Here is a 25,813-nt window from a genome sequence, read left to right as displayed (position 1 = left end):
GACTACTGAATTATCAGAGGAAAGAGCATCCAGGGACAGCCTCCAGGTAGGAAGTGGGAGGTGGCAATTGGTGAGATTGAAAGTACAGAGCAGAAATACAGGGCTGGGCTGGGTCTGTAATAGCAGAGCAAGTGGAGTTCACCCCTTCCAGTCACACATTCCCAAGAAGAAGTAAACAGCAGCCCAAGTTAACTGGTAATTACTTTTCTTGGAATCAGCATAATGTGCTTTTGGTTTTGAGAAGCTGTAACAGAATCTCTCCACAGGTCATCCTGCTATTTCAAACACTGCAGATTTCAAAAATATTTCACTTTGTAAATATGTATCAGAGCAAAGAGCTTCCCAAGCTTAAAATATGATCTTCTCTGATACACTGGAATTACTTAGTTCAGTTCTGGCTTTAAATTATATTCATTTATGTTAAAAAAACCCCCATTGTGTGAACCACCCTGAACAGGACTTTTTCCCCTTGGAGCTAGCAGGATGATTTCTCCTCAGAGAATTAGATAAATAATTAATAAATCACATCATATTCCTCAGTAATTGTTCTAGAACATACTAAATATTATTTCTTCATGCATGGTATCCAGATGGTAAGAGTCCCTCATTAATATCTGCCATGGGAAGACCTTTGCATCACCAGGGAGACCCTGTGTTTATAACAGTGTTAGCAGTTGTTCTTCTTTTCTCTGTTCTGTTCTCCAAATATAATTTAGCTGTGGGCAGTGGCATTTCCAGAACATATGGATCAAATTCCCTGTTTCCTTTTCACAGTTCTAGCATTTGTAGTTTTCACACATCTCAAAATGTTCTAAAAAGGGTGGGCTTTTTTCCCTGTTGTTTGCCTAAGTTTCATACTTCAGTCAGAACTGGTATTTATATTCCTATCCAGTTCATCCCACATTTTTCACTGGAGTTGTAATCCAGATCTTCCATTATTTCACTATGTTCACAGTTTTACTGGGGTGGTTTTTTTGGTTTTTTTTTTTTTTTTTTTTTTAGTAAAAGGATAATTATATTTTTGTCCCTGAAAATACTAACAGAAGGACTGTAAGTAATTATGCTAATGAAGCTTTCTTTTGGTCTCAGACAGGAAGTTTCTCAGCTAAAGCCTTTTCTAGTTTTAATGTGAAATAATGAAGTATATTGTAAAGGCTCTGAAACATGGAAAAAGGAGCTATTTTAATATCAATATTCACATAAGTGACATGTAGCTTTAAAAGCAGAATGGAGATGGATTTTTAATTCTTTATTTTTATTATTCCTATTCACCTGTGTGCATTTTCTTCTCTCTGGTTGCCTTTTGTGGATAAACCCCAGAAACACATAACCTTCACTTCAGGAATTAAGCTCATAAGGGCCAAGAAAGCAACAGTTACACTGAGCCAGGGATATGGTTCCCCTCCAACAGGACTATTACACCACTGCCCTCAGCAGATTAAATATATCTGCAGAAGAGGTTGTATTGAACCATAATGCATGAGCCTATCATTGGTAGAAATGTATTTTTTCTAATGTTCATATCTGTGAAATGGCTTGGTGTTTGTAAATGCAAAAGGGTCAGCTTTACTCCTTGAATTTGACAGAATGGATTAAAATATAAAAATTTGGTACTGTCAGGCTGGGGTTTTTTTTCTAATTTTCAAGGAATTAGAATTGTTTGTTTATTTCTTGATTTTTTCTAAAAACTTAACATTTTGTAATAGCTTGATGATGGAAAATTCAGGGTTTGAATTATTGTTGCTGCTGCTATTATTGAGATTTCCATAGACAGCCCACTCAACCATACTTTAGCTGAATTGAAATAAAGTAATATACCATGAACCATTTCAGCCATTTCTAAACAAACAACAGAATTCCCTTGGAATTTATTGAGATCAAGATTTCAGTTGATCAGCTCTACCCTCTTACAGTTCTATGTATTCCTATTCCTTAAAACCATCAAAATAATGTGCCTGATCCAAAATGTTGTGGATTCAAGATGTTTCTCATTGAACTTAGTGGGCACGAGCCAGAGCTTCCCACATTTAGTTAACAATATTAAAGTCAGCAAGACAAGGGAGCTGCTTCTTTGTTGAAGAAGAAATCCAGCTCTTTTAAGAACTTGTTGATCAAATTTATTTCTTTCCTCAAAATTATTTGCACCTCATTTGTAGTTCTACCAAACTGTATTTGAAACTCTCACCCTGCATACAAGGGAATGATAAATCCAAAATCAGGTTACCAAGTCAGGGTGTTTTGGTGCTCTGCTGTTTGTCTTTACTAGAACCAGAGAGCACCAAACTGCAGAAAAAACTGATTTTCTGAGGCAGCTTTAAGGGACTCTAATTAAAAATTAAAATATTACCTCTGTGACTACTCTCCCAAGAATATTACACTTTCAGCTCACCAACTAAGCCTTTAGAGAAATGTTACTCAGCATTGATAGCACATTCCCATCTGTCTGGGAATTACCTGATTACACTGCAGAGAGAGTGCAGTGGAACATCAGTGGATGCCCAAGAAGCCAAGTCCACATGGATTAGTTATTCCATTCCCCACAACTCATGGACATCTTTTAATACATCCCAATTCCTAGATAAATAGTAGTATCATCTTTCTTTTTCAGAAATGAAGTGTTAATCATTACTTTCAGCATAAATTGTGCATGTAAAAGTACACTTATTTCTTATGTTTCCTGACATAAGGAAATCTGCAGTAATTTGGGCTTCATATTTTGCCTGGTTTGATATTTTTGGTGATATTTTTACCTCCTTGTTTGCTTCCTCTTCCTCTTTCATCTCCTGAAACTAAGTAATTTATTTAGTCATCCTTGGATAAACAAAATTACTTCAAGCAGGAAAGGAATGTACAGTAAAGGCAATGCTAACACCTACTTGTTTTTGAGGAGAAAATAAACCACTGTAATAATCAGTACACAGAGCGTTAAACATAATGCCAATTCAGCACCTTCTATGCCAATTTTAGGACTCCTGTGAATTCAGGAAGGTTGTCTTTTCACAATGGATCTAAGGGAGGCACTCCCAACAAAACAAAATTGCTTCAATGCAGAAGAGATTTAGTATTTCTAAAAAATCCCACAGAAAGCTAAATTGTCTGCTGAAGAAAAAGTAGTATCAGAAAATGTATTACAAACATCTAGAGGACAGAAGTATCTTTCCAAACACTGCTACCACTGCACTTGAAAAACAAGAAGAAAATAACATGTAATCTCTGAAGATTGGTAATGTTTATTTTGGGTATTATTTGAACTTTTGAGAGTTCAGTCTCTGTTTTACTGGAAGCTTTCTTTCTAGTTCCAGGAATCTTTGTTTGCTTGAGTATCTTATGTGCCAAAACTAACTCCTGTTTGTAAATAACCTGTCTCTCCATGCACTACAGAAATAAATGCTGCAGAGTAAAATAATCCCTGAGACAGTCAGTTTTTGATCATGCTGCAGAAGCATGTCACAGAAATGGATGTAACAAGAACCATTTGGATAGTATTTTGCAAACACTGTACATTAACTATCCTTATTTATAACCAACTGTTTAGAGTCCATTTGATCTCAATTTATATTTTCATTTGTCAGCATTGACAAATTAATCTGATTTCTACATTTTCACTTCTAGAGAAAATTATTGTTTACACATACAGCTTCTTGAGGTCTAAAATAATGCATCAGAGGCTGAGCCAAAAGTCAGAGCTGCTTCTGTGTGCTGAGGATTAGGCAGCAATTGCCAGCACTTTCCTTTGGACCTGTACCTTTGAGCTCCACCTTGTGTAATTGCTTTGCCATGCTTGCAGCAGCTGGCTGAAGGGACTAGCTAATGAATGTGTTGAAATCAACATGGATCCCTTCTATCAGATTCAGTGTGATTCTGTGGCAAAGGCCCAGTGCTTCTGTACTACAGAATCTACACCTGAACTAACTCACAAGAGTAGCAATCCTGCTTAAGCAAGGATCTCATAGGTTTTTCACATCTAAAACTCTGAACAATTTCCTCATATCCTCCCAGAGAATTGTGATGCTAGAAAAAAATTAGAAATTAAACTCTCATTATTTGATTTTCCTATACTGCCAATAGTTGTAAATGTTATTTTAACAATTTATGAGCCTACTATTGCAGATTTTTTTTTCTTTATGAGAAAAATTGGAATGAACTACCAGTCAACAAAATTGTTGACAGACCACTAACTCTAGCAAATATTCATGGGTAAAGTACAAATACAGTGAAATGCTGAATAAAAGGACCATGTTGACTTCCAGGAAATACAGACAAGCATTTGAGACACGTTTTACCACTAAAGTGACTGTAACTGCTTAAGGAAACTTCCTCAATCTCTACACCAAAATAAAATGTACCTATAGAACATTCCATTCTTCAGTCTCACGCTAGAAGATGTAATACCTCATAAAAGTCTGATAAATTTATAGAGGTCCTTAAAATTGGCAAAAGGTGCTCACTACTTGCCAAAGATGTTAATATTAAGCTGGTGCCAGTCTTAAATCCTTGAAATGAAAATGGTGCTGGGACTAATGCTGTATTTGGAGAATGCCCTGCTTTTTACAGAGAAAAACAGTTTTTCATACTAGAAATTGTCTCTGTGGGGTGTTCAGTCTTCTCTGGAACATCATGTAGAGCCAGATGCAGTTTTGTCCCATATTTTAAAATTAGACATTATGGAACAGCAATGCTCAGTGTGGAGAGTTAGTATTCATATGATCATTAGACATGCAATTTTCACAAACTCCAGGCTGAATGCTAATTTAACTGGAGTGACAATAAAGTGCATTTCTTTTTCATTCCCTCTATCAGATGCATATGGAAATACTGTCTGTTGACTTCTGAGTGACAATACATGCAGAATGTGAAGGTGTTGGTAATCACCCTACCTGTGACCTAAAAACCTGATGCTTTCTGACGGAAAGCCTGACTCTTGTGTAAATAATGAAGAGGCAAACAAAAAGAACAAGGGATATGCAGAAACTGCAGCAAGTAAAAGAGTGAAGCAACAATCACAAAATACTTTGACTAATAATAAAATGCTAATCCCATCCAAAAGCCCTGAAGATGAGGTTTTAACTTGCTAAAAACCAAATGCCTCAATTTTTTTCCAAGCCTTGTGCCTCTTCTCAGGTATTTCCTAAAAGCAGCAGGTTTTTTCTAATTTATTTTCTAAAAGCAATTTTCCATAAACATGAAAATAGGAAAAAAAACCAAACACTAGTTTAAGTAGATGTACAATTTTCATCAAGTTAATGTGACAGAATTTGGTACAATATATAATGTAAATATATCAAATTTAAGTATTGCAATGAAAAGTTGCTATTTTCACCTGTCATTCCACACAAGACTTTAAAGCTGTAGGAATTACTGAATTTCATGACAAAGAAAATATTAATTACATACAAGACAGTGAAAGAAATGAAGGAGAACTGCTGACTGGAAAGATGAAGGTTGTCATGCTGCCTTTAAAGTAAATAGGTAGAAAAATTCCCTTGCTGCTCTTAGTTGGCAACAACTGATCCAACAAATGCAGTAGATAAGCTGCAAGGTATTCCCTGACAGGACAAAACAGATACTTGGACATGGTGGTTTCTTACTATTAATGGACAAAAGTTGTGACAATCTCAGACATTTTTGCAACGCCAATGTCACTTCAGCTGACAATTCAACATAAATCTACTTTTCCAGATATGTTTTTTTCAGAGACCAGCATTTATTTTCATACAACACTGTCCCTTTTATTTTTTTCAGAATCACAATATGGAAGGGGAAGACTTGGATTAATTCAGCAGGCTTTGAATCAAACTTTTCAGTTCTGTGGGACTTGGAACACAAGTTGAGGTAAGGGCAATGAATTTACTTTCACTACACAACAATGCCACCATGTCAGAAATTAATTCAGACTTTCTCTTCAGATGGAAAGGTCATTTTTTGTTTGTCTTCCAATTTTATCTTTATCCCAAATTATGATGTTTGATGATATGATTATTACTTACCCATGGTGTCCTTTATAAGCCTTTTCCTTCCCCAAAGATCAGAACATTATATGCAGCTACTGGTTGCAAAAGCCCAACTTATAAAAATAAACTCTCCCCCAAGGAACTCATGTGACTTCCAGCAACTACAGAACATCTTGTTAAGCAGAATAGGGTATTATGAAATTACCAAGTGTATATAAATATTTGTTGACTCTGAGTGAGAACCTTTCTACTCCTGCTGCTGCCTTTAGAGGGACAAGAAGTGGAGCTGCAATTAAGGAGCTCTGGTCACTGAGACTGCACAAGCAGGGTCCCTCTGTGGGCAGCCTTCAGCTCAGTGTGTTTCCACAGGCAGGTCTGTCCACACTTCAGCCTCTAAGCTCAAAGGAGCACCTGTATGTGTGTGCTTTCAGTCTGCCCCAGAGCTTTGATGGTAAACAAAGTAAATTCTGGCAGCCCAGCTACAGTGTGTCAACACTGTGGCAGCCAAGAGCCTGCTGGAGCCTGATCTGGTCTGCTCACACAAGGAGTCAGGAACTACTCAGGAAACAATCGTGCAGTCACTACTTAACCACCAGATACTCCTCACCTGCAGAGTGCTACAGAATTAGGTGACATTCTTTACCTATCCCTCCTTAGAAGAATAATTAAGTAATCTATTTATAATATTCAAAAATTATATGTGTTGTGCTGGAAAATTCAAATGCAAACCTCTAATTTAATACACCCGATATGTTATGCTTTAGAACATCATGTTTAATGTTTCTTGCAATAGTTTTGAAACACTCTTATGGTGTAACAGTTGTTATGCAAACCACCCACACTCCCTCAATCAAACTGAACTAACAATTGAAAGATTCATTATCTGAGTATTTGTTAAATGTGCATAAGAAAAAGCTAACCCAGCATGTAGAATATTCTGTTAGCTACTGACAGAAACCTTTTGTTAATTTTCAACCTGACTCAAGTCATGGCATATTTTAATGACAAATGAATTTAATTTTATTGTTAAGTCAAAATTCTCTCCTTATCAGATTTTGCATTTTCATTTGATTTTTAAGGATATTCATGTATCGTCCTTACAATGATATCCATTTTTACATCTCCTCGACAGCCTTTCATCTGGCTGCACTTTGAGTGCAACTTCTTTTTGCTGCTCTCATTGCTGCTACTGAAACAACTGCTTCAGGGCAAGCCAGAGTTACCTTACTCCAGCTGCAACATTTTATGGTCTCTAGCACCATAAACAAAAGAATTTCTTAGAGAATAACAGGTAAGTAATATTCAGGAAGAATGGACTTTCTTGCAGCGCTTATCCTGCTGTGAAACTCAAACCAGAAACAAATACAGGCTGGAGTGGTCTAAAACTTGCAAGTGGCTCAAATCAAATGCCTCTTGTCTTATCTCCTTTAATCACAGCCATGAGGCATGCAGCCCTTTGGAAAGCTCACAAGCGGTATTTTTCTTTCCAGCCTAAATTTCCAGAGACTTTGGGCAATGGGAAACTTTCTATTGGCCTCCCTTCTGGAAACTAAATATAGAAAGAGTGTTTAAGATAAAAGGCTGTAGTCAGATCACATGAGGACAGTGGTGTATATTTCTTGCATTTCAAGATGCCCTGTGAACACTGACTCATCAATGGTCTTTGTTCTCATGGCGAGTGTTTCCCTTCGATATATTGGCTGTTACATGCACAAATTTGGTATTATTTAAGCTTCTTTCATGTGCCTAGGTGTTCTAAGTGTTGGTACCTCTATCAGTGAGGTCACCTGCACAGGAAAGAACAAAGGCCACCAGTTACTGTCAGATCTGTAACCTCCCTGTCAATATTAGAAATAGAAAATCTGGCCAATAATTACAGAGAGAGCTCTGCAGCTTGCCAGCAACCTTTGCTGGATCTGGGCTACAAAAGTAAACCCTCCGCATGTGTGTTTAGTTTGTTCTCAACGTAGCTGCTAGATTCCATGACAGTCTTAAGGCAAAGATAGTTCAAGCAGGCAGTGAGCTAAATGGAAGCATTTGCTGTGCTGCTGCTTTGCAAGGGGAGTGTCCACACAGCTGCTTAGAGGGGTGGCTGTATGGGCAGACCCAAGAAAAGTGCACTGATATACCCAGTCTGTCCATTTAGAACACTGTCTGCAGATTCCTGATGAGCAGAAAGTTCACTGCAGAGTACAAGATACAAAGGGGGTGTATGGAAACTGCAATGTCATCTAAGACATAGCCTGGGTTTTTTAAAACACTCAAATGGTATGCTTTGGCTCTTCTATTTCATAATGAATTGTTATTAAAAAAAATAGGAGCACACATGAAAATATGTGCCACATAAATAAATTTTCCTGGTTTGTGATCCTTCTGGAAAGGTATTTTTATTTCAGTCACCTCCTTGTTGACCTACAGTCTTAGCTAGAGACAACCCTTTGGACAGTGACCAAGGAAACAATTGGCCTGTGAAAAAGATACAATTAAGCACCAGACTTAATGCTTAGGTTTGCTAAAACACCAGAAAGAGGGGAAGTGTTAAATAGAGGTTGTGTAATGGGGTGAAAATTACAGGAGATAATCTGTGAAGAGATAAAAGCCATATATTCTGTCATGCATTACAGGGTAGACTCCTCTATGGTTTGAGTTCCTGCTTAGAAACCCAGCAATTCTTTTAGCCATGAGCCAGAGGGCTTGTACACCTTGAACTCTGTGTTTTATTCAGTTTGATCAGCAAGCCCCGGGATTTTACCATAATCATTTTCCTCCTGCTCCTCACTACTGCTGACACTGGTTTCCATTGAAATCTGGTGATTTCAATGAAATGTTTTAGTTGAGTGAAAAATCCTGAACTTATAATACTTAAAGAGTTTTCTGAAAGTCAGAGAAATTTTCTTTGGGACACCTGTTTTGACAATGTGCTTGCTTGAAGAAAAATTTCCAAGTCTAATAATTTCTTTGGCTGAAATTCAAATGGATCTATACGTATTACTCTTTTTAAAAATCACTGAAATCCAAAACCTCACAAGACTCTTGAAATGCGAGGTTTAACTGTTTAAGAAACACAAGCATGTTTAGGAAAAAAAAAAATGGTGTACATGATTAATACTCATAATCTAAAACAAGGGCACAGGTGGTGTCATAACAACCAAAAAACAGGAGACACTTGAGTGAGAAGGGGAACTTCATCCAGCAGCCAGGAAAATGGGATTAATGATCAGAACACCAGAGAGATGAAGGCAGGGAGGAAGAAGGAGGAAGATCACTGTCCCTGCCAGGACTGACAGCATATTCTATAATCTCTGCTGTGTTTTGTCTGGCATGTTTTCCCCTTGATTGCTTTGTCCATGGAGAATATTCAGGAAGATTTTATTCTTACTACAAACACACACACTACAACTCATAAAATTAGACTTTCACTCTGAATATTCAAGAGGTAGCATTTCATATTTGCCTTAAAGTTGGCTGAATATTTTGTGCATTTTTCTTTTATAGTTTTAGAATATTAGTGAATAAAAAGAGACCAAGTGAAGGAGTACAGTTAAAAGATGACCCACAGTCATTCTTTTTGCCACAGGGAGAGGGAAAACAGAAGTAAATTTCTTTACTGAGAGGGTGTTTGGGCACTGCAACAGGCTTCCCTAGGAAGTGGTCCTGGCACCAAGCCTGTCAGAGTTCAAGAACCATCTGGACAAAGCTTTTAGTCATATGATTTAGTTTTAGGTAAACCTGTAGGAGCAGGGAGTTAGACTTGATGATGGGTTCCTTCCAACTTGAAATATTCTGTGATTTATCCAATTTTAGTAAATGCAAGTACATGCCCATATGTAGCTGTGCCCTCTCATCAGTAACTTTATTTTTAACTTCTTTGCATAAGATATTTGCATTTACTTGTTTTTCCTCTGCTCATCTCTAATGAAAAGAAACTTGCAAAATATTTAAACCAAAAGACAGATTAAGTGCTCATTCTTAGCAGTTGACTAAGGCTTGGCACGTACAAAAGCCAATGGTAATAATGACATAAAATATAAAAAAAGAGTAACTGGAATGCCACAAAGAGTTTAGTTCTGAACAAAGCCTGCAGTTCCAGCAGACTGTAATGTATTGGGTACCTTTAAACAGCCTTGTCTTTGTCTCTGGTGTGATCCCCTACCCCTTCAGCAGGAGGGAATGCCCTGCTTGCTATGCAGGGTCATCACAGTGTTCTGTGCCCAGAGGAACTGACAATCACATTTCATGCCTGTTGTTACATTTGCAGTCTACAAAGTCAACCCATGGCTTGGTCTTCAGTTTTTTACTAATGAACACAGATTATTTTTAGCTCCTTATTGCTGTGACTCAGGCACTTCCACTCTAATATACACTTCTATATGGCAGAAATGCACAACTTGCAGAAATGTGAAAAAATACAGCTGTGTTTGTGCAAAGAACAGGGGCATATGTTCAGCTTTAGTGATATACCCGAGTCCCTTTTATAAGTACAGTTAGCTATTTTACTGAGGTTGAGATAACAACTAATTTACTATTTTTAACTTTTTTAGGAGGTTTTAATTGCTAGTGGAAGTACAGAACTCAATAATCAGTGTTGTTTATTTGGATTATACCCAAAAGGGTCTATACCTACAAACTACTGTTTCATGTGTATTTATCACCCAAGTGTGATACTCTATGGCTGACTGTGCCTCTACTCTTCACTTCTTTGAAAAACATCTGTCTAAACATTGTAGTAATTTCTAGCAGAATATCAACTATACAGAATAGATTTTTAAATGCATTTTAGATGTGATTGTTTCCTTTTAAAAACCATTGTAAGTGCATTAAAATCCTTCTTTTTAGATGATCTTGTATCACAGCCTGATCTCTGCTAAAGCCTCTGAGATGTGCTTTCGACATGCCAAAAATTATGCTTAATACAGACACAGAGTGAGTGAATAGCTCCTGGAGGCTGGTGTCAAGTTCTGTTCACATGGCCAAAGGTCTATCAAACAACTTTTTTAACTCTTCTCTTTCTGATTTGAGAAATAGGAACTTTGCCTAACTTCACACCCTGAAAACAAAGTTGGAATGTGAAACATACAACAAAAGTAAACAAAGCACTGAAGAGTTATGCTGATCCCAAATCACCACTGGAGAACCAGAATAACTGATGGCATCTGATAACACAGTTACATGTGTTATGATAAACCACTACAAACACCAAATCTTTATAAAGTAAAATAAATAGTTTGTCAGCCTAATAAATCAGTCAATGAAAGATATATTTATTTTTTCAAGGCTGCATGCTAATGACAACTTCATTTTTGAGCCAGGAATTGTGAGTGATGATGGTTTGATGCCAGCAACTGAATGGTGAAGTATTTACCATGAACATTCTCAACATAATTACTCACCATTGTTACACTTGGCATTCTATTTGCTACTGTCTAAAATGATAGAATATTTTTAAAGACAGCATGTGAGTATCAGGTTTTTCTTTTGACTGCAAAGAAAAAATGAAGCTTATGAAACATAATGCCTTCCTGTCAGGAAGGAGATGGAAGACTGAAGGTTCTAACACTTATTGTGTATATCAAATTGACCCTTTAAGGGGAATTTTACCTGCTTTTAAGTCTTCCCAAAACCTAAGGTTTATTTTGCTGGTATGATCATACAATGTTTCACATCCTGCAGACTCTGGTTACACTCCAGATCAACTTTCATTCCAGCATTTTATTTTCCAGAAGTTATTCTTGTCAGCCTTGTTCTGAAGGTAACAAACATCTTTTGCATGTGTAACATTTACATTTTCACATAAGGGATCTATTTACAAGCTTTTGTGCTTATAAACCAATGGAAAGCCAACTAGAAAACCTATACCCTAATAATCAGCATGTGTGCTCAATTCACCTCCCTGGCTCCCTATGTCAGATCCTTTCATCTGCCTGCATTTTTCCTGTGAATCTTTGTCAAGTGTTGATAATTTTGAAGACATGCACATCTCAAATGCATATTGCACATATTAAAATACAGTAACTGTTTGGGGTTTTTTGATGGAATATAGCATTCTATTTTTCTTTGTTATTCCTTATTTATCCTTGCTCTTTGGACAATCACTTCTAGATTTTCTCCAAACCCCATTTTATGACACAGAAAGCACATTTTGCTAAATTTCATTTTTTCATTTTACTGAGACATTACATATTCCTCAAAGTCACTCTATTTTATGCTTTGTTCCTGCAAAGGAACAAGGATAGGAATGCATTTAGACCAACTTCGAGGAACTTTTCATGTTGTTTTACACGTGTTGGCAACCATAATTAGTTAATACTAGCAATAACCTTGATTTTATTATCTCTCACAGAATTCAAAATACGATTGCTGGGGAAAGGACACCATAGAGATGCAGTCTTAGAACTGTATTTCTAACAGTCCAAATGTTATATGACTCAAAATCATTTGCTTTTTTCCCCTCCATTTGTAATGGTAATTGGTCTCTGCTGCCAGGACAAGCTCTGTTTGTCATGGTATCTGTTAATATTATTACTCTATTGCAAAATGTCATGATAATAAAAGCTGAAATTCTCCCAATTGCATATTCAGAGTCCATAATGTTTTCAAAAATATTGTGACTCCCTAATATTCTCAATGCATCTTTTATTAAATGTTGTCAAGATTATTGATGCAAATATTAGCAGCACTTCTTATTTGAGAGAGATTTTTACATTCCATGAAAGTTATTGGGAGAAAATATTGGGAAAGAGCCTGAGTGACATTTTATCTCCTTCTTGGGCAGGCACTTGGTTTTGAATATATGATTTGCACTCTCCTTAAATATGCATATTCTGTTTACTGAAGTTTCAGTACTTCACATGGTATTAAAAATTATTAGAAGAGAAAGATAAAAATGCTTCAGAGGATAGAGGCTGGAACTTTCAGAAAGGTAAGTAAGTACTTCAATGTCTGATTCCCATCAAGAATAAAGGCCTTGCAAGAGAGGCTGAAAATTCTTCCCAGTGTCAATTTAAAATATTGATTTATAGAATATACTATACACAGAACAGACTGTGAAATTGCAATTACATTAATTGTTAAAGGATGATTCACCTGACCTATAATGTAAAGGTACACACTGTATTCTACTGAAATACCCAGATACTGTGTGCTACAACAGAGAACAAAACATGCGGATAATTTTGCCTTTCAAATTTATACAAATTTAACTTTACCCGCCTTTACCTACATTCACTTTGGAACTACTGATTTTCAGATTAACAAGTGACCTGCAACCCAGTCAAATTAGCAAAGTTTGTAGCTTGAAAAGATCACAAGCACATGAAGCTGACTTTTTCCAGGGTGAAATCAAAGAAGAGAAATCTCTCAATCACACTGTTTAATTGCTTAATTTAATATTTCAATATATGTTGTCATATATGCATATACGTAACAGGAATTTTATACTATCAGCTCTTTATTATAAAAGTTTCATACCTTTTCAGTGTTTTCTGGTGAGCAGCTCCTCCAAGCACACCCTTCTGACTGACTCCAGTTCCCTTCCTACTCCAGAGCATGTTCTCTTAACAAACCAACCCACTCTTTTATAGCTCCTGATTAGTTACAGCTGTGGCCTGTTGAAGTTAGGCCTTCTCCTCATTTCTGATAATTGGCTCAGCTGCAGCTCTTTAGGGGTAAGATTACTTTCTATACCATCTCTATTCTATCCCCCCCCATATATATATATTCCAAATAGGAAAATTTGTTTATAAATAATGTTGTTGATACTCCATTTAAGAGAGGCTTTGTGAAGGCAGCTTTCTGAGCTATTATTTGGTCTGATTATTTTTTATTTTAAGCAAACAAGATGACTACAAATGTATCTCTCACACTAAGATGATAATTGAGATTGAACCTTCTAACCTTTATGACTTTTTTCCACAGATCACAGTAAATAGACTATTTAAATTGTTATTAATATTGCTGGTGTCTGTGTCTAGTTTTAAATATTCCATTACATCAGTGGCACAGAGAATTCCCTGCATGAGCCATGGGAAAGATGCTGACCTAATTACTTTAGAAATAACTATGTAGAAACATATAAAAAGATTAACAAAGGAAATATTATGTCACTACCAAATTAATAACTAAAATAGCATGAAAATCACTGTATAATTATCTAGGTTTCCATAGAAACTGTCTTTGATGGGTAGCCAAAAAGTCTTCTGATTGAGCTTCAATACTTCTGCTCTCCCTGTAATACGTGATTTCTGATCTGCCTTTCACAAACAGCCAACCAGCATACATCCTTATCCTACAATCTTTAGCAACACTCCTCAAAAGCACTAATCACCCACATGCTTTTTTCAGATCTGAACTCTTGAACTTAAATATGCAAAAACATTTTTCAATTGTATTATTACAAATACAGAGCTACCAAAAAAGAAAATTGTATATGGTAATATTGCTGTTTCGTCACAATGCAATATTTGCAAAACATATGAAAAGGCACTAATCAAAGAAACAATTGTGGGGTTTATTTCATTCTTTCATGGCAATTTTCTGTTACATTTGCTCACCTTTTAAAAAGCCTTGACCACTTAAGTACTAATCATAGGCATGTAAGCAAATGGATCCCAGTGCTAGCAAAGATGAAAGAAGTGTGGCTATCCCATAAATTCCAAAAGAAACTCTAAGAGTTTTATCTGAATTTCTTTCATTTAAATAATCAAAATTGGCAACTATTTTTGGCAACACTGTTTTTGCATGTGTCTCATACAGCAGATTTCAGCAAAGCCACCTTAGAAACTTCTGTACCTCAAAGAGATAAACTCTGTATTCAATAAGTGTTCCTCCTACCAAAGCTCATGAGAATGTTGGCCTTGAGTTCAGGCACACCATTCTTCCCAGAAGGCAGTATTTCACATCAACTCTAGTTGAATTTATAGATTATTTGCTCACAAATAACAAGTGGATATATTTAGGAAGTGCTTTGCTGTTGACCTCCCAGGAGCTGCACAGCCTTTTCATCGTCCCCTCACTTAAGGAAGTGTTAAAGCAGTGTCTGAACTCGACCTCAATCTTCATTGCACACATGCACAGAGAAAGCACCATCCAGGCTGCCCTGGTTCCAGGAACTGAGCAGCAGGACAGGGGGAGGGTGGGATTGGTCCAATGGATGTGGAAGGTACTGCATGTGCCACTGCCCTACTTCTAGATCTACTTGCTGATGTTTGGAGAGCACTGCATTGGAATACTTCAAAACAGAAAACAGAGATGCTGTGTTTCAAACATACAGGTTCCTGACAGATCTGCTTTTTTCAGAGAAAGAAAAGTACCACTGCTATTAGCTCAGTGCTTTGTGGGATTCTTGTAATAGCTGGATAACTAATTTTGAATTATTTACAGTTACTTAAAACTTTCAATTAATGCTGTATAATATTCTGGGATTTAAATTTTGAAACTCTTGTTTATTCTGTTAGCTCCTGAAACTTCACATGCTTTAATACTTTAGAATAATTGGATTGTGAAAGGCAGAAGCCCAGTCTTATCTTGTGCTGTCCTGATACACAGAAAATCTCTCTCAATCAAACTGAGACTGGTCCTGAACACTGAGACTGATGTACAACAAAACATATCACAGAAATAACTGCAGACCCAAAAATCCACATTTTATTTTACATTACATAATCCACCAACACTTTTCATCCTACTTAAGGCTAGGCATCTTTCTTGGATAACTGCCATTGTAGGCTCTTGTCAAAATCAACACAGAAAGGTGAAGTCAAGACCTCCACGGGGTGATTTAGCTCCCTTCAGATAACCTTCTCAGATGTTTATATCTACATCCTCATAATAAAGGAAACTGGACCACTGAGATACCTTTATCTCTCTAAAGTCTTCTGTGATTAATCCTTTCTTGGTTGGGTGGTTTTTCTTCTCTGGACACATTTGGAATTTGGACACATTGTTCCAAACCATAAGGTCTTGACTTGTCTTGTTTGGACTAGATCAATTGCTGGGATTTGTCTTCATCATTTCAAGCAACTTACTCCTACTGCTCCCTCTGGATGAGAACTGTGAGTGGATAACTGCCATTGAGGCTACAGAACTGGCATTCTACAGGTATTCTGTAAGTTACTGTGTGGAAACATCCTTATTTTCTGATGCTGAAAGCATTGAAGTGTAAAAAATGTTAAGACTGACCTCAGTGAGCTTTCCATGAAAGCGTAAGCAAAGTTTGGGCAGGTTTGAGTATGAAAAAATAACTGTAGAACTGTCCATCTCAAAGAATTTGTAGCCACCTCCTTCACAAGCTAATCACTCTACACTGGTGATATATTACTAACACTGCTTTAAAATTCAAAATAACTTTTAATAGATGATTCACTGTGTCACAGAAAGATGCCTGAAATACTCATTCACTGTTATTTGTCTTCTTGTACAGTTTACAGAAATAATTAGTATTCCATTTGACAAACAAGTGCAAACATCCATTAGCTTAATGACACAACACATATTATGACTAGGTCTATAACTCTTGCTAGAAGTCTCAATAGTAACTGCTGAACAGTCTGTCATATTGGAGCACACATGTTTTAGTAGATGTAAAATTGCTCTGGTGACAAGGCCACTGAGATGTTTAAAGAAAGAAAATCATTGGACAGCCTAATCTATCTTTGAAGTCAGGAAATAAGAGGAAAAAAAACCAACGCTTGTATGTAATCTATGAATTACAGATATGTGAAAATGCTCTTATAGATTTACTGACCTGCAAATGAGTTCCACCCCCACACTCATAAACGATTATCACTAAAGACCAAAGAGTGGAGTAGAGGAAAGAGTGGAGTAGAGCATAAATTTTGTTGTGATTACTGTTTGTGCTGTTATAACATTGAAAATTGTCAGCTCTATACAAAAACACAGAAGAAGCCTTTTTCTACTGTACTCTGAATGCAAAGGACAGCTTGAACAATGGTATCTAAAAACTGTGAGATTAGCCTATCAGTTGTAACCTCAGATAACTTTATTTTTTTATTATTTTTCATTGGAAAGCTTTCACCTGAGTTGTAAGACATAAGCTGGCATGTGCCTATCTGTGTAACCACTACTTATAAGATTCTGATGTGAAGATGTAAATTATGGCTTTACAGATGATGCACGAGGTGAAATTCATTTTCTGTGGGTTTCCTGCTAGTTATGGTAAAGTTATTTTGAAAATTCTTATTATATGCAGACAGGAACAAAGCCAATGAGGAATCTTTCTGGGCTTCATACCATCTTATAAAATCGTGTAATTCCCATAAAAAGCTCCATTCCATCTCTGTCTATGTGTCTGCCAAAAAAAGGTGGCTTTGAACAGAAAACCCTGTGTTTTAAAGCTATACTGGCTTCACAAGTGCTGATGTTGCTCTTGCAGCAGATGGCACAAGCCTGGCAAGCAGGAGCCAAGGGGGCTGTGGGGTTTCAATTTAATCCACCCAGGGCCTGAGTGTCAGCAGGGAGGCTCGATGAGGGCAGGTATCAGAGGTGCCAAAAGCATACCGTGAACATGTCCCTCATCATCTAATGGGAAAGTGCTGTGCTACTGAAGGCACTGTACTAATCCAGGCTTAGTAATTTTGCTTTACTGGAGCCATGGCACTACATGGAGCAGGGCAGTGTTTCTAAATGGAACCAAAGCACGCTTATGAGAACAGACTGGTGATGACTGAAAAGTTTTGTGTGTTGTGCCAGTGCTGCTCCCAAACGTGTTTGGGGGTACTGACCTGGGTACTGCCTGCCTTTGCAGAAAACATGAAAGATCAGTCTGGTGAAAGGCACTTTTAGGTGGACAGATTCCAGCAATGGACCTGGGTCCTCCTGCAGCAGGAAGGAACTCATACAAGCTCTAAATGATGTCTATAAAATTAAACTCTCCCTCAAATTCGCCATAGATGTAACATAATCAAAGAATCTAAGTTAATTGATTTGGATTGTTTATAGAGGTTTTTGTGGGGTATTTTAAATATATAATCAGTAGTATAAAGAAAGAATGTGTAAAAATGCCATTATGTGTGTTCACATAGACAAGAGTAACAATCACTTGAAACATAATTCCAGTCTTAGAGAAGCTGCAGATGTTTGAACTACTATTCCCAGTCAAAAAGTGCTTTGTTTCCTTAGTTACTGCATTACTGGGTGTCTTCATCTCATTTAGCTTATTTTCAAGTCTAGCAGGGTCAGTCCTAGGTCAATAAATAATGAACTATAATGAAGTAGTATCTGCAGCTGTTGAGCCCAGCCATAATTACAGGTGAGCTTGCCACTTCCTGCATGTTTTACTGTCAGTTACCACAATGCCTGTTGGTGAGCAGGATACATAATTTGTGCAGCATTTCAGTAAAATATTGAAGTAGGTAGGTAAAAAAGGTGAGGGAATATTTACTCAATAGCACCTTGTATTGTAAAAAACTAAAAAGCAAAATTAAAAATGTTCAAGTCCTTAAGCGTTTAAAATTACATAATGTTCAATAGGAGATTAAATATCACAAAAATTCATTATTGTCTGGAACAGGCAGCACTAATTATTAAGCAGGTGTGTGGCCCTAAGACAAAGGGTAAAATTGGACCATTCATTTAGCCTGTCTAGAGCGAACTTCTCCTCTAAAAAGCCGTGTGCTATGTTACTTACTACCAAAAGGGTTAGGCAGCACATAACAGTGACTATCAGAAAAGCAAGCTAGAGAAATAAAGTAAGAGAAAATCTAATTACTGTCTCCAAAATGACACACCAAACTTTATCAATGTGCTGACCTAAAGGCATCTTGTCTGGCAAAACAAACACAGGTGATTTAGCCTCTCCACACAGAACCATCTTCTCTCTTCACTGTCCTCTAGGACACCAGCTTGTATCACACTGTACACAGCCCTGTATTTCCCCTGAGTATGATTCTCAATTCTCAGGCACCACTGAGGAGAATGTTCTGTACGTTAAGTAAACTGCAGAGCTACTGTATAGCCAGACTAATCATGTAGTCTCCTTCATCTCCAGCCCTGGCTAACACCATATCACTCTGGCACAGTGTAAACATGGGGCAATGGAGTGGTGTTTCCTGTGGATGTAAATTCAAGTTTTTCAGGTCTCGCAGCAAAACATTCTTCAGAGTAATACATTTTGGCTGTTTGAACCTACCATCCAGTACCATCAGTACTCTAGATTAACACATTCTACACTGTCTGTGATCTGGATTATTAACAGCTATCCTTAGGGGAATTTGATTTGGTCAAAGTGTTATGGCATATTCTTCTCTGTCCCAGCAGACAGAGGAAGGTGACCTTGGTGTGGGTCAATATCCTTCTGCTGGTACTCTTCACATGTGAGTGACTTCTCTGCTGAGGCTGCACTCTTGGTACATATGTAAAACTCCCCCTGCTTTATCCTGTGTTTTTGCATCATCTGTATTTCCTTCCTTAGAGTGGGGATTCCTTTTCCCATGCATGCACATTCTGTTTCCAAAGCCAGTGCATCCACAGCCCAGCAGTACAGGTGATAGTTAACACTTTCACTGAAGTGTTTCACCCTTCTTATTTCATTGCATGGTTTCCACCAGGCAAGCCAACAGGTATAATAAAAACAGAGGGGATTTGGCCACTTACCAAGTGAAGATGAGACATAGTAAGGTAGATATTAAAATGAGGACTTGGTTAAACATTGCAGACTGTGTGCGTTGGATGGCCCGATGAAGATCATTCTGTAGGAATGGAAAATAGGTGTTATTTTTGGTTTTCAACTAATAAGTCAGGATCTGATTTTGTAGAGGAATTATGCAGTACCCTGATAGCAATGCAGTCACCCAAATGCATTTATGAGTTTGCTGATAATATAGAAGGTGCAGAAGCGCCAGCTGTGATTCTGTGGTTATTTAAGTACTTCTTTGTTCATCCCAGCACAATTCTGATCCTATTGCAAGCTGCCTTGAGGTCTGCTCATGTCTAGCTTACAAATTACAGGCTGCAAGGCCCAATTATGGCCTAACAGTTGAGTTCCCTGCAATTGTGTATGAATGGCAGAGTAGCAAAAGAACCATCCACTGCCATTTCCTGTGTTGGCACAGTAACAATTTATACTAATTGAGATTTCGTTTCACGTCTTACTTTTTTTTCTAATTTTGATGCAGAAAGCAGTTTAGTGATGTTTGACCATTTGGATAAACTAAATACACATCTGGTTAGCTTCCTGTTAGGGTTAGATTGTACTGCCAAAATCCCACTAAAGACAATATACAAAAAAACCCACAACTCTAGAATATCTATTTCCTTTGCATACTTACAATCATATTTTCTAAAGCATGCTTTGCCAGCCAGCAATTTAAAAATACAGGAATAAACAGGTTTCTTAGGACTGGCCAGAAAATCTGCAAGAAGAATTAACAAATTCATTAGAAGCTTTTCTGATGAGAAATAGAGCTTTACTATTCAAGCAGCCATGAAACACTTGGAAAAAATACTTACTATTAATGTGTTTCTAGCATGAGATTTGGCTTTAAACAACATTTTTGTCTTCCTTTGTGATTTGCCACATGCAAGATAATTAGATAAAATAGGAACACAGTCAGTTTTCACTGCAGACATGAGTGATTCTTATATTTCTACAACCATCTGGTTTATTTTATTGATTGAGCTGTAGTTGGAGTTAGAGGGTTTTGGTTTTGATTGTGCCCATGAAAGAAGTGGAAAGTTATCTGCATGACTTTACTCCAGCAGCAAACTATCTTCTTATTGTTGGCAAATTTATGTTCCCATAGGCACAAACTCATCATCCACATTACAATAAAATTTCTTTTTAAAAAGTAAGAGTATTTGTGCAGCTATAGAAGTGCAATGTGCAAATGTATTAATTCAAATATGTTTACCGTGATGATGAAGGGGACAGCATTAATTATTTCCAGGAGAAAGGGTATTCTCAGAATTTGTTCCCAGATATTTCCCTTCAAAGAAAAGGAAAAAAACCCCACAATGTCACAGTCAGCTTACAAACAAATTTCTGACGAGAAATACATGTGATGTCCCAATGAAACACAGGGAGTCTCTCCCACACCTGAAATTCAGGAATATCATTCATCTCAGATTTAAACACATGTGACAAATGTGAATATGGAATACAGATCACTGTGGATCCTTTTTCCTACAGTTTATCACAATATACTCCCCAAGTAAAAGAGATACACTTTGAATCTCCTTCCTTTAATCCTTTGCATTTATAATTTATCTTTACTTGTATTTTTTCTTTCCCAACTGTTTTGGAGAGGGAAGTAAGGAACAAATCAAGTGTTTAATATTTGATTTAGGACTACAATATCAAGTTCTCTGTTTCTGCCAGCAACATTTCAAAACACTTCAGGGCTTTTTGGAACTTGATCTTGCTTCCATGAAATGAGAGGTCTTCCCACATATTTCAGTGAGGTGGCATTGATCTTTTAATTTGCTTACTGCTAGGAAGAGGATAGAGATTATTCTACTTTTTTTCCAAATCTGTGTAGTGGCTGTGACTGATTAAATGTTGAGATGAAAACCCACATATTAGAAAAGGAAGGTAGTTGAACTTCAGCGACTAACAGCTTTACTAATGCTGTGTAGCAGAACTCCATCACAGGTAATGCAATAATAACGTAGCACACATACCATGGCAGTATTACAAGAATTTGCAGTAGAGCATTATATTTTCAGTTGCAATAACATGTTCATCTTCCCTGAAAAAATAACCACCTGATACAGCCACTGAAAATTAAATACAACCTCCATATCATATATAATTCTTTCTCCATTTTTAACTCCCCACATCTGGAAGCCACTATATCTCAGGGAAAGGGATTATTGTCTTCCATGTAATTGCAATTGGTTGGAGTCAGACATTCAAGTGAAATCATGAGGCTGCAAACTGAGAGGGTTTTGTATGAAAAGTAAAATCAAAATCAAATCTGATTTTTCAAACTGAACCATTTTGTGATTTCACAAATTTCCTAATTTTTAATGTTACGAGTTTCCTCCTCTGCATTACAGAGAAGAAATGTCACATAATTTAACTGTGCAGGCAAAGTGCCAGTATGGATGGGCTCCAGGTAATTAGGGATGTGTGCAGCTGTAGGATTCTGGCTTCCACATGGAAATGCATAAATGCCTCATGAGTTCTGCAAAACTGCCTTTTGCAGTGAGAATGTATGATGCTGCTCAAAGCCCTGAGAGTACCCGAGCACCAGGCATATGCAGGCTTGCCAGATGTCTGTGGTAACTTTTGACAATGGACGTTTTTGATGTAGGCATCTTTCAGAATTCTGGCCAAGGACAAACCCTCCTGTAATACTTCAGGCTGAGAATGCAGATTGTAAACCTTCCATTGCTGGATCCAAGTGATCAGCATCACAACACAGTGCTACATCCTTTGCATTTCTCTTCATTTAAAAGCTATGAAAATGCAAATTCATTGTATCACAGTAGTATGATATGCTACTCTGCACTCACTGCTCTGCATGTTGAATCATTTCTCATATGTCATGGACCAGGTATCAGAAGGGTCAATCTCTCAGAGTATTCTCTCAAATGACTGCTTTATTCATTTTACAGATTATTTGTGAAATCCTGGTAATGTGCACTCCAATGCAAATACAACCATCTTTTTCTTGTTTTCTCGCTTGCTAATTCTCTGATTTGTAGAAGTTAGTTACCCAAATGGTGAAAGCTTTGAAAATCTTTCCATAAAATAAGTAATCTGCCACAGATTTGCATGAACCAAGGCAGCTTTGGTCACCTTGGCTGTGCAGAAAATCCTTACAGTAGGTGAAATAACACCATTCTTAGCTTCAAGAGAATGGTGTAAATAAAACCAGGAAAACAGGACCAGAGGGAAGGAGGTGTTTGCATCAAGTGGATTGACGTGACTGACAAATTTTGTTGTTCCTCAGATTAATCCTTTAGTTCTTTCTTTTAAGGGGAGTGGAATCACAAAATTGCCTCAACTTCTGTGACAGGCATATGCAGCAAATCAGGGTAGTGGAGCTTGCCATCCATCACACACTGATGAGTAACTTCTCATGGAAGCTGATTTGCCAAGAATTCATCTTTTGTACCCACTGAAACTGATACAAATCACAAGCAGAATGGATGAGGAGAAAATGCTGCCCAAATATAAACTCAGGAACAGCATAAACTGTGATTGCCCTTTACTGTTTTGCTACCAGGATATAAATTTGGGACTATTTCTGCCCATAATTGATTTGCACTTGTAACCCCCAACCCTTAAATAGTATATGCTCCAAGGATTAAGAAGAATAGTTCTTACACAGCTGACAACTGCAAGCCTCTTAGCATTATTGGGCACTAAGGAAAACATTTATGCCATAATCACTCAGTAAGCACACTGAAATACAAGTCTCTAAATTCAGCAGTGGCTCTGATAGCTACTGAGGGTCAGTAATACAAAATATAATACAAAAAAAAAAAAAAAGATTATCCCCCAAGATATTTTCAGCTTTAGAAACCAAATATCTTTGTATTTTCGTTGGTAAATGATTTCAAATGTTTTTAGTGTTTTTCTCCTGAAGATACTAAAAATGCAGAGATAGAGCAGAAAAAAAATGGAATGAAGAAAACTGAATAATTATATTAGAAAAAATTACTTTTAAAGGAAAATGCAAATACAAAAATACATTGTATTCACATCAAATGACTTCAAGACATTTTGAAAAGATATTCCAATAGCACCACAGAGATTAATAACACAAGTATGTAGATATTTATTTATTTTTTTAAGTACTGTCTTTCTACTAGTTTTTCTAGTACTAGTTTTTTTTGTACTAGTTTTTCTAGGCCCAGTTTTAGAGGGCTAAACCTTGAATTATATGTATTGAGTAGCTACAGCTTTAAAATCAATGATAATTGTGTCCAATACATTTTGGACAGACAAATAAAATTGCACAACTTGAAATCAGTGTCAGAAAAATCACGGTCACTTTTGAGAAAGTGTTTCCAAATTACAATGGAAAATAATGAGCATTTAATTGCTGACTTCCACTCTTTAGATATTAAGAGTTTGCTCATAAATTTGGGAAGCAGGGCTGCCTGTGTGACAATATGCCACCCTCGAAAAGTGTGTTTTTCTCAACTCCCTGCTTGTACACCAGCATGGGCACAGGTACATACACTTTATACTGAAACACCAAATTCATTATTTTTTAATGAGTTCTGCCTAAAGTAACAAAGAGTACTTACCTTGTAGCTTAGATAACTCAGCAACAGAGTTTCAAAGAGACTTATTACAGCCACAGACACCTTAAGTGAAGTGAAAAAAATATGTGTATTAATACCAGCTTCTAGAGAATAGATATTAACATTACAATGAAAAAAAAGATTATATGAAATAGCTCTTCCATGAATCCTCTGAAACTCTCTCAGCTAAGAGCATTTTGCCTGAAGCTTAGATATTGTTATTTTTCTGAGTTTCATTTATTCCTAAACAGTACCAAAATCTTCCCACATGACAGAGGGAGAGAGAGAGAGAGAGAAAGAAGCTGTAAATAAGCAAACTCAGTCAGCTCTTTACTTTCTTGTGAAGATGTTATGAATGTCTGGAATAGCAACTGTTTTTCTTACTGTGTATAATGCAGAAAGTTGAAAGCAGAAAAAAATGATACAGATGAATAATTATTGATTTTAAGATTTAAATGCAGCTGAGCTTGATTTACCAGCCTCCAATTAGATTATGTAGTTAGTGCATGTATTAAATAGTTTAAAATATTTAAATAGTCAAATATCAAAATAGTAAAACAAAATACTTATCTTACTTTATAGATATTAAGAATTTACTGATGTTCTTTGCACAGAAAGTATTTGTATTTTATTGTGTATTATGGGGATATTCCATCAAGATGGAGGTCAAGCCTTAGGATTTTAAATTATAAATTAATGCTCCCTACAGCTGAAAACTCTGAAGGGTGCGTAGTGTCTTTATCTAGAAGTAAGAAAAGATGCTATGATTTGGGAAATAATCCAAAGCTGATATATTATCTATTTTAGATAAATTCAGGCTTTATTTCCAAATAAATTCCTACCCTTACTAAATAGACATCTTAGAAAAGTACTGCATGCATAGAAAATAAAAACCTCAGTATTTTAAAATTAAATTTAATAATCTGGTAGGTCAAAAATTATTCAAACTGTGCATATTCTACAGTATTTTCAAGGGCTTCTTCCCTTAGAAAATTGTGTATTGCATAGAGGTGCAATCATTGCACTGGCATTGCACCAATCATGGTGAGAGAATATAATGGTATAACCTATCTGGAAGCTTAAGTAGTACGGTTTTTTTAGTGGAAAACCACATTTCACAGGGAGAATCAGAACAGATCAGCTGATCTTTATGCTTTTGCTATGCTTGGTGTTCAAGATTTCCTTGCTGATATCAACAATCCAAGTATCCTTTAGCACTGCTATTAATTCTGCAAATCAATATCATCTGCCATTGTTACATGGAAAATAATTGAATTTGTCATTTACATATTACCTGTAATCCCCATAAAGGTAAGCTTCGATTCACCCAAATAATGGGAGACCTGGTCATTACAGTAAGGAAATAAATATGAAATTAATCATAATCTGGTGTTTCAGACCAAAAAAAAAAAAAAAAAAGTTGTACATGTGAATGGAAATTAGAGCAGACTTATTGAAAAAAAAACTCTCAGTAATTAAAAACTTTAAATCAGTAGTTACCTACTGAGTATTGACATGTCTTGTATTTCTAATCCACAGCAAATCATTAGGTTCCTGTGGGAAACTGACAATCCTTTTCTGGGAACAATTTGCTATCTACATAATGATTTAAATGCTATCTAACTCTTAGGGGCTGTGATATCTTGGAA

The 25,813-nt window shown here is 36.6% G+C and overlaps 1 protein-coding gene across 7 annotated transcripts in view; it reads right to left on the bottom strand.

The window, feature by feature from the left end:
• KCNT2 (potassium sodium-activated channel subfamily T member 2) overlaps nucleotides 1–25,813 on the bottom strand; it is a 114,452-nt gene that overhangs the window by 51,764 nt on the left and 36,875 nt on the right. For 6 of the 7 annotated variants that reach the window (XM_038143769.1, XM_038143773.1, XM_038143767.1 and 3 more), the window contains exons 5-9: nucleotides 25,459–25,507; nucleotides 24,168–24,227; nucleotides 20,816–20,890; nucleotides 20,234–20,317; nucleotides 19,560–19,654 (exon numbers count right to left, since the gene is read on the bottom strand). In XM_038143769.1, the coding sequence (XP_037999697.1) occupies nucleotides 19,560–19,654; nucleotides 20,234–20,317; nucleotides 20,816–20,890; nucleotides 24,168–24,227; nucleotides 25,459–25,507 (363 nt within the window). The remainder of the gene's footprint in view (nucleotides 1–19,559; nucleotides 19,655–20,233; nucleotides 20,318–20,815; nucleotides 20,891–24,167; nucleotides 24,228–25,458; nucleotides 25,508–25,813) is intronic. The other variant, XM_038143772.1, reaches the window with a different exon arrangement.

The sequence above is a fragment of the Motacilla alba genome, chromosome 8 (assembly GCF_015832195.1).
Source record: "Motacilla alba alba isolate MOTALB_02 chromosome 8, Motacilla_alba_V1.0_pri, whole genome shotgun sequence".
NCBI classification, from domain to species: Eukaryota; Metazoa; Chordata; class Aves; order Passeriformes; family Motacillidae; genus Motacilla; species Motacilla alba.
This window is presented reverse-complemented; position numbering and strand designations above follow the sequence as displayed.